The sequence below is a fragment of the Dryobates pubescens genome, chromosome 13, assembly GCF_014839835.1.
Source record: "Dryobates pubescens isolate bDryPub1 chromosome 13, bDryPub1.pri, whole genome shotgun sequence".
NCBI lineage: Eukaryota > Metazoa > Chordata > Aves > Piciformes > Picidae > Dryobates > Dryobates pubescens.
The window spans coordinates 11,406,607-11,415,385 of NC_071624.1; the positions used below are offsets into that span (position 1 = coordinate 11,406,607).

General features: G+C 57.0%; 1 protein-coding gene across 1 annotated transcript; it reads left to right on the forward strand.

The window, feature by feature from the left end:
• Positions 1-815: 815 nt before the first annotated feature.
• Positions 816-5,455, forward strand: CHRNG (cholinergic receptor nicotinic gamma subunit). Its single transcript, XM_054166528.1, has 12 exons — positions 816-895; positions 1,290-1,429; positions 1,538-1,582; positions 1,770-1,879; positions 1,977-2,132; positions 2,400-2,497; positions 3,306-3,509; positions 3,794-3,908; positions 4,145-4,259; positions 4,592-4,796; positions 4,899-5,032; positions 5,113-5,455. Exons 1-12 carry the CDS (start codon positions 853-855, stop codon positions 5,278-5,280), a joined length of 1,533 nt encoding a protein of 510 aa, XP_054022503.1. The 5' UTR covers positions 816-852; the 3' UTR covers positions 5,281-5,455.
• Positions 5,456-8,779: the final 3,324 nt, after the last annotated feature.

Genomic DNA, 8,779 nt, shown 5'->3' on the forward strand with positions numbered 1-8,779 from the left:
GGGCTGGGCACCTGGGACAGGGTGAACTGGGGAAAGGGATGGAACTCCTCCAGCACGGCACCATCCCCTGTGGACCCACTGCAGTGGGAGGAGACCCCATCAGTGCCCACATCATCCCTCATCTCCCTAACTCCCCAACCAGACCCACGAGTGCCCCTCCCCAGCACACCCCATCCCACAGCACCTGAGGGCTGACAGTGGTTTCTCCTTCCTGGCTCAGCAGTGGGATGCCAGGGCTCCAGTTTCAGGGGCCACAGCTGACATCCCTTGACCGGTAGTGGCTCAGGACGGCTGTCACATCCTCTCTGCTGAGACAGGAATCTCATACCCAACCCCCACTCCCCCAGCACAGGGCCTGGCAGGATGTGGACACATAAGGCAAGCATTACTTCCCAGGCTGATGTGGTGGCACTTACCTGACTCTTCCCCACCTACACCCTAGGGGCAGGCACTACCATGGTGGGGGACAGGGCACTGTTAGGGGTGCTTGCAGGGGGCACCCCACTTTTCCATAAGTAAAGGATGCCTGGGTTTCTGCTACAGTGGGAGGCACTCCTCTGTGGGGGACATGGGGAAACTGAGGCACAGAGCTCATTTTGCCCCCAGACTCAATTCCAAGCCCCCTGGCACAAAACGTCAGAGGACCTTCCCAGCAAACTGGCATCACCCTGCTGGGGAGGGGGGGGGGGGGGGGAGAGGGGTGATCACTTATCCCTTCCCAGCCCCCATGGTTGCTGGGAACAGCTGACAGTGGCAGGGGACAGCTGTCCCGTCCCACCAGGCGCCAGGCCCAGAAGATCGTCGTGCGGGCGGCTGAGAGGAGTCCCAGCCCCTGTGCCCCACAGCACTGCCATGCGCTGCATCGGCCTCCTCCTTGCCCTCTGTACCCTGGCAGGTAAGGGGGCCCCACCCCGGGGGAAGGTCTGGGAGGGCACCTGATCCTTCCCTGCCTTTGTCCTTGGGGAATTGTCACCCACAGGTGTCCAGTGCTGTGCACTGTCCCTCCAGGGTGTCCCCATGCTGGCAGCCTGCTATCCCCATGTCCTGCCCCGGAAAGCGGGGGTGAGCGGGGTGGGGGGTGTGGGGGGGACGTACCCCCTCCCACTCGCATGCTGGAGCATTGGCACACACAGCTACGTGCACACCCACAGTAATACACTCATGGGCACCCCCGCACCGTGCACACCCTGTGCCACTCGCTCCAGGGGTCCTAGCCAGCAAGTCCCAGGGGCATTGGTGGCCCCACTGTTCCCACCTGGGGGCATCATCATGGCATGTGCCCTCCTCAGGTGTGGGCTGCAGGAACCAGGAGGAGAAGCTGCTTCAGGACCTCATGACCAACTACAACCGGAACCTGCGCCCAGCTCCAGATGGGGACCAGATCATCGACGTCACCCTCAAGCTCACCCTCACGAATCTCATCTCCCTGGTGAGAGAACCTCCTCCCCACAGCAAGATGGGATTTGGCCCCTCACATGAGACAGTATGCAGTGCCAGGCAGGGAGCTAAAATTGTCTCCCTCTTTTTTACCTGACAGAACGAGCGGGAGGAGACCCTCACCACCAATGTCTGGATCGAGATGGTGAGAAACCTTCAGGCAGAACCCTCTCCTGGGCCACATTTACTTCTCAGAGTGGCAACCTGTGAAGGGCTGGCACTGTAACCAGAATCCCCTTTTGTTGGTGCCCCCAGCATGGGACAGGCAGGTCACAAGATCTCCTGCCTCAGGGAGCACCATGACCCCTCCCCCTTTGCTCCCCTTCCCCCAGCAATGGTCTGATTACCGCCTGCGGTGGGACCCTGAGCAATACGACAACATCCAGGCCCTGCGGGTGCCCTCCACCATGGTCTGGCTGCCTGATATAGTCTTGGAGAACAAGTAGGTGATGAGGCAATGAGAACACATCCCCCCACAGGGGGTGGCAGCTGCTCCCCAGGCATGGTTTGGAGCTAAGCACACTCTTTCCCTCCTCCAGCATTGATGGGACATTCGAAATCACCCTCTATGCCAATGTGCTGGTGTACCCCGATGGCAGCATCTACTGGCTGCCCCCTGCCATCTACCGCAGCGTCTGCGTCATCCATGTCACCTATTTCCCCTTCGACTGGCAGAACTGCACCATGGTCTTCCAGTGAGCACCAGCTGGGCACACATGGGCACCATGGCAGGTCCTCCTGGGACACAAGGGATTGGCATGGCATGCCCACCTTTGCCCTGGAGCAATGAGTCCCTAGGCAGAGACCCTGCCCCCTGACACCCCACTGGCAGTGGGAGGCATCTTGGCCACGACAAGCACCCCAAAGCAGAGCTGGAGGGCATGACCTGGTGCCACACTGGCACCCTTTGCCTATCCAATCCACTGCATGCCAGCCTGTGCCACTACCGTGTCTATCTTCAGGTCCCAGACTTACAGCGCCAATGAAATCAACCTGCTGCTGACGGTGGAGGAGGGCCAGACCATTGAGTGGATCTCCATCGACCCCGAGGCTTTCACAGGTAACGCCGCAGCCGCATCCATGGCACAAGAACATCCCATCATGGGGGGCACCCAACAGGGCTGGTGCTGCGCTGGTGGCTGCCAAAAGCAGAACTGTGGGGGCTGTTAGCAGCTCCTGCCATTACATGGGCACTTAAGTTATTGGAAACAGGAGCGTGGGAGAGATTTGTTTTCCTAACCCCCCCGGCTCGGGGCTCTCAGCGCCTGGCAGCCGCTCTCGGAGAGCACCGCTCCCGGGAGCTTGATTGATGCTGGGAACGTAGCTGTCACGGCCAAACGATGACGTTTTCCATCACATTTTAATTGCATATTGAAGGAACAAAATGCTTTTCAGGCAGTGAGATTTATTTTTTCATTACGGGCCTGAGCTGCTGCGATCTTAACTGGGGGAAAAAAGGGAAAAAAAATCCATCGCCTGGGCAGGCAGCAGGGAAAGCAGCAGGCTGCCACCCAGCCTCCCGCTCGGCTCTACCCCTTTGGCCCTTGCTGGAGGCACATAGGGGACCCCAGCCCCATATGTAATGTTCTGGGAGCCCCCAACAGGCTTGAAGTGTGCCATGTGTGCCCGGTTGACCCCTCCGATAGCCTTTTGTGGCATTTTGCCCAGGCATCCTGGCATGCTCTGTGGTGCTCACCTCCCTCTCCAGAAGCTCCAGTACCTTATCTTACACTGTTCAGACAGGTTGCCCCGTGCAGCCCACGCCAATCCCCAGCACTCTTCTTTCCCTCCCCCACTGGGCTGGGGTGTTGGTAGCCCTAGTGCCCCAGGCAGGGTGGTGGGACTCACATGGCACTGCTGTGCAACAGAGAATGGTGAGTGGGCCATCAAGCACCGCCCGGCTCGGAAGATCATCAACTCGGAGCAATTCACCCCAGACGACATCCAGTACCAGCAGGTCGTCTTCTACCTCATCATCCAGCGCAAGCCGCTCTTCTACATCATCAACATCATCGTGCCCTGTGTCCTCATCTCTGCCATGGGCGTGCTGGTCTACTTTCTGCCGGCCAAAGGTATGCATAGGTGCCATGCCCACAGAGGGGCACGGGGATGTGCAAAGAGGGCATTGAAAAGTGAGGAAGAGCTCATTGATCCCTCTCTGCTTGGGAACCATCAGTGCCACTTTTCAGCCACTCCTGTGGTATTTGGTGGGGGTGAGTTTCCAAGTACTCCGTGATTAAAGCCTCATGGCAGGATTTGGCCAGTTCTGCTGTGGAGTGGGGGCTTTTTGCCAAAGGAAGGCAATGCCCTCTCCACTGCCCTGTGCCAACCTGTGCCTTCCCCCCCTCCCTGGCAGCGGGAGGGCAGAAATGCACGGTCTCCATCAACGTCCTCCTGGCCCAGACCGTCTTCCTCTTCCTCATTGCCCAGAAGGTGCCCGAGACCTCCCAGGCTGTGCCTCTCATTGGGAAGTAAGTGATACATGGGGACAGGGGCGCCAGTGGGGTCTCTGGGTGCTGTCTCAGGGAGACAGGATGCTGGCACAGAAATAACCCCCAGTCCAGGTAGAGCTGGCACAGGGCTACCATGTGTCTGTGTCCCACTGACAGTCCCCAGTTTCCATCCCAGGAAGACACAGAGAAAGACCTTACACGCCCAGAGCTTGTGACCCAGCAGCCTCACACGAGACCCCCTGCTCCCTCCCCAGGTACCTGACCTTCCTTATGGTTGTGACGGTGGTGATTGTGGTGAACGCTGTGATCGTCCTCAACATCTCCCTGAGAACACCCAACACTCACTCCATGCCCCCTATAGTGCGCCAGGTAAGCTGCCACTGTTCTCCTACCCCTTCATACATGGGGAATGGGGTGGGTATTTGGGGTATGAAGCCATGTCCCTGGCAGAGTGAGGTGGTGGGCATGCCTTCATCTGAGTGTTGAGTTCTGGCACAAAAGAAAGACCCTTCAGATGCCCCCAAGGGACCACACCCAGCAAACCCCTCCCAGCCACTCCAAACACTGGGGAGCAGCAGGTGCCAACACGCCCAGCATCCCAGAGGCACAAGAGGCACAGGGATGCTTCAGGTGATGCACCCATTGGGTGACCTGGGCAGCATTGAGGGGACACAGGTCCCCACAAGTGATGCTGTGCCCAGGTGTGCCTGCACCTCCTGCCCCGCTACCTGGGCATGAATGTGCCTGAGGAGACGGCAGGGCCTCCGCAAGCTGCCCGTAGACGCAGCTCCCTGGGGCTCATGGTGAAGGCTGATGAGTACATGCTGTGGAAAGCCCGGACTGAGCTGCTCTTCGAGAAGCAGAAGCAGAGGGATGGGCTGATGAAAACCGTGCTGGAGAAGATTGGTGCGTGCTCCTGGGGGCTTGGCACCTCCCTGTGAGGATGGGCAATGTGCCAGGTGGTCAGGTGCTCACTAGCATCTCCTGTGCCTGCTTGACTGCCCATAGGACATGGCCTGGAAAGTGGCAGTGCCCAGGACTTCTGCCAGAGCCTGCAGGAGGCAGGCCCCGAGATCCGTGCCTGCGTGGATGCCTGCAACTACATCGCCAACGCCATGCGGGAGCAGAACGATTTCAGCAGTGTGAGTCAGGGCCGAAGCAGGAGGGACACACATGGGGACAGTAGGGGCAGCCCTCACCCTTCTCCTTATGTCACTGGCAGGAGAGTGAAGAGTGGATGATGGTGGGACAGGTGATCGACCGTGTCTGTTTCTTCATCATGGCTCCCCTCTTCGTGTGCGGCACCATCGGCATCTTCCTCATGGCTCACTTCAACCAGGCACCTGCTCTGCCCTTCCCTGGAGACCCCAAGCAGTACCTACCACAGTGATACCCACCAGCCCTCTTGCTGCTGGAACCAGGGGCTGGGCACACCCAAACCCACCTGCCTGGCTGAGATCCCTGTGGGCACAGCAGCTCCTGCTGCCAAGCACAGCTCTGGAGGAGGACTAGGGGTGGTGATGGAGAAGTGGGTAACGTGGTGGCCATGCTGTACTGAACACAGAAGTAAATCCTGTGACAGTCTTGCAAGCCTCTGTGGCATCACTGCTGCGTGCCTACTGATGGGGTCACCCCTCTGGGGCAGGCTGAATATTCCACCCATGCAGGCTGGCCACAGCCCTCTAAGCCATGCAGTTTTGTCTCAGCAGCCCTCAAAGGTGCTGAGAGGCAAGTGGGAACCAGAGCAGAGTCAGGCATCCAACGTGCTGTGAACCAGTGCTGGCAACAAGAGCCACATTCTCTCTCTGCAAATTCCCAGGTTCCAGCCCAGGGCAAGAGGGACCCTGGCATCCCTTGCCATAGCAATGCTGGCAACACAGCAGGAATCACGGATACAGCTCCCCCACCCTGAGCAGCAATGGAGGTAGGGATGGGATGCCTCATCTCCATCTAATCCCTCTCTCCATTTATGCCCCAGCCATGGCTCTTAGGGGCAGTGGAATTGCTGTCCTGCTCCCTAGCAAGCAGCTTGGGGTGGGAAGCCTGTGGGCCACAAGGCACCCAAACACCCTCAGGCATGGATGTCCCCAGCATTACTACATGACTCCTCCCTTGCTAGCCCTCCTTGCTCCACAGAATCATCTCTGTCAAGCATGGCCCCTTCCCCCATTCCAGCGATGCTGCATTCCCCCTGTGCCCCTCACTGACCTCTGGGGCCCCCATGGCTTTGTCCCTGCTGGTGGGGGAGATGAGGGAGGTCAGCCTGGGAATGGGAGTGGGCAGCATCTGCTCCTCTGCGGTCTAGCTCACACCACCTGCGCCTGGCTTCAGGATGTGCTGTGTCTCCACCAACCTCACTGCCCCAGCACCAGCTGCCTCTACTGCTGCTGTGAGAAAAACAGCTGGTTACTGCCCACAAGGGGCTCCTGGCACTGCCAGCCAAAGGTGAGGGCAGTGTAGGAATGGATGGAGGCAAACATACAGCAGCTGAGACTACACCTCTTGGACACCTGCAGCCTGATCATGGCCTAGAGCCACCTTCTGGCTGTGCCAGCCTAGCAATGCTCTCTGCAAGGTGGCTTTTCCTGCCCCGCCTCTGGGTGCTGTGTGATGCCCACAACACTGAGACCAGGCGGATCTTGCACTACCAGCTGGCACCTCGAAGCAGGCAGGGATGTCTAGATGAGCTCACCAAGAACCCAAGTGCCTTGCCTGAGTCCTGCCTCCTGTCCCCCTGTCTAGTTTGCCTCCTAAGGGAGCAGCTCTCTAGCCACAACCCAGGTGAGGTGATCAGGTCCTGGGGCACCCTAATCTCTGAGTCCCCTGGCCAAGCACAGTACAGCCATTAGCCCCCACTTGATCAGGGACACACAGAGACCTTAAGCCCACCACAGCCCAGCATTCCTCTAGGAAAGAAGAGCCCCAGTGATGGATGCCAGGGCTCAAAGCTTTGCTGGTTTCCCCAAGGGCCACTGTGCAGGGATCTGAGGAAGCTCAAGACTAGACAGAACATTCAGGAAGAGGAGGGGCAGGGGGAAGGTCATGACTTACCACTGATGTGGGGTTCCCATGGCTTCAGGTTTGCTTCCTGAATGAAGAGGATCTGAAACTGGTTTTTTTTAGAGCATGACAGAGGCTCCTTCCCCTCCCAAAGAAACCCAAGGCTGTCTTTTTGCCACTGTTATTAGCTGGACAATGCAAAAACCCTGTTCAATAGTCTGGCTCCATCCCACACCAAGCCATAGGAAGCACCAAACCTTGTGCTTGCACCAATCAAGCACTGTTGTTCTGACCTCAGGAGATGTAACCTTAGAGGACAAACCATGCCTTAGCCAGCTTGTTCCCTTCAAGGCTGACAAAGAGGAACCAGCATCGAGTTCTTCCAAATCTCACAACCACAATGGCAGTGGGAGGAGAACAGCCTCCCAGGGAAGGGCTCTTCCACAGCTCACTTGCAAAGCATATTTAAGGGAGAACACAGCAGGACTGCAGCATTTCCAGATCTAATAGCAAGCCTGCACTCACTGGCACCAGCTTAGACATGGGGCATCAGAGGCAAGAAGTGGGCGAGTACATGAAATAGCAGAGGTGGACGTGACACGCAGCTGGGCACAACAACAGGACTAAAGCCTTAAGTGAAGTCATCTGCAAGAAGCTAAATGCACTGTGAATAAAAGGAGCCTGCAGCTAGTATTTCAGCCTTGCCTTGCAAGGCTATTTTTGCTTAGATTGCCAAAATGTAATTACAACTAAATCCCCCCTAACAAACACTGGAGAGCAGCAGGGGAGAGTTGTATTTAAAAAGAATTTTAAGCAGCAGCCGTAATAGTACCTGATTGCAGAGAGGAAAACAAACAGTGCCCAGGAAAGAGCATTTGGCTGAGAGCTGGGGACAAACCAGTGGCAAGAGCAGGATTAGGACCGTGGGGGTCTTGAGAAACACAGCGATGCCATCACAGCCCAGGGAACTGCCCTGTTCCCTGCCCAGAAAGGTGCCAGCAGACACAAACTGCCTGACCACAGGGAGCAATTAGTTATCACTGTCAGCACACTGTTTGTAGAGGCAGCCCAGGACTGACAACCTCACTGCAGAAAACAACTCTCCAGAAGACTGAATATTTTGACCTGTTTTCTCTGCCAGTCCTGGCTGCTTTCAGTCTAGACTTCAATAATAACACAAGGAATTTGCAGTTGGAGTCATGAGGCTGAAGGTCTCCTGGTCCCAAAGGCTGGTAATTGTCCCAGACACGGGCCACTAGTTCTGCAGTCACAGCCAGATTGGCCCAAGCAACCTCTTCTCCTGGGGGACTGTGCAGAGCACGTAGGGGAGGAGATGCGTCCCACGCTTGGCCGCAGCCTCCCCTCCTGGGCCCAAGGCAAAGGCTCTATTAGAATCAAAAGGCAACTGTGCAATTCCCCAAGGAAAGGGGGAAAAGGCTGAAGCTGTTAATGAGTACAATTAGAGCTGTAGTAAAGCAGAATCAGAGGAGATAATTAGCTCCTATTATTTTCTGTGGCATCTGAATTGTAGCCACGATGCTTTTCCAGGCAACATCCCATCAGTCTGGCCTCACCCTGGGGTACAGGAGACAGGCTCACCTGTAGCCTCTCTTCTGCTCATAGCTTCCTTGCAGGTGTGAGTGACAGTATGGGCCTCCATTCTCTTCTGCTGGAGCTCCAGTTTTCCAGCTGGCCAGACTTACAAACTCCAGCAAAGCCCAGAAGCAGGCAAGGCCATGCATTCAGCCCTTCCTTGGATGCAATACAGTGCAGCACTGCTGGCTCTCCAACAAGGCATAGTCAAGGCAACTAAATGACACCAAACAGCTCTTAATCCTAGTGTAAGGGAAGCTTGCACCCGTCTCCCCAGCAAATGGGGCTGGGTAGAA

Bases quoted from the DNA above. Each gene is read 5' to 3' on its own strand.
- CHRNG (XM_054166528.1), top strand. From the start codon at position 853: ATGCGCTGCATCGGCCTCCTCCTTGCCCTCTGTACCCTGGCAG. The intron at 1,880-1,976 runs GTAGGTGATGAG...TCCCTCCTCCAG, and splicing joins GATATAGTCTTGGAGAACAA to CATTGATGGGACATTCGAAA. The intron at 4,260-4,591 runs GTAAGCTGCCAC...TGCTGTGCCCAG, and splicing joins TGCCCCCTATAGTGCGCCAG to GTGTGCCTGCACCTCCTGCC.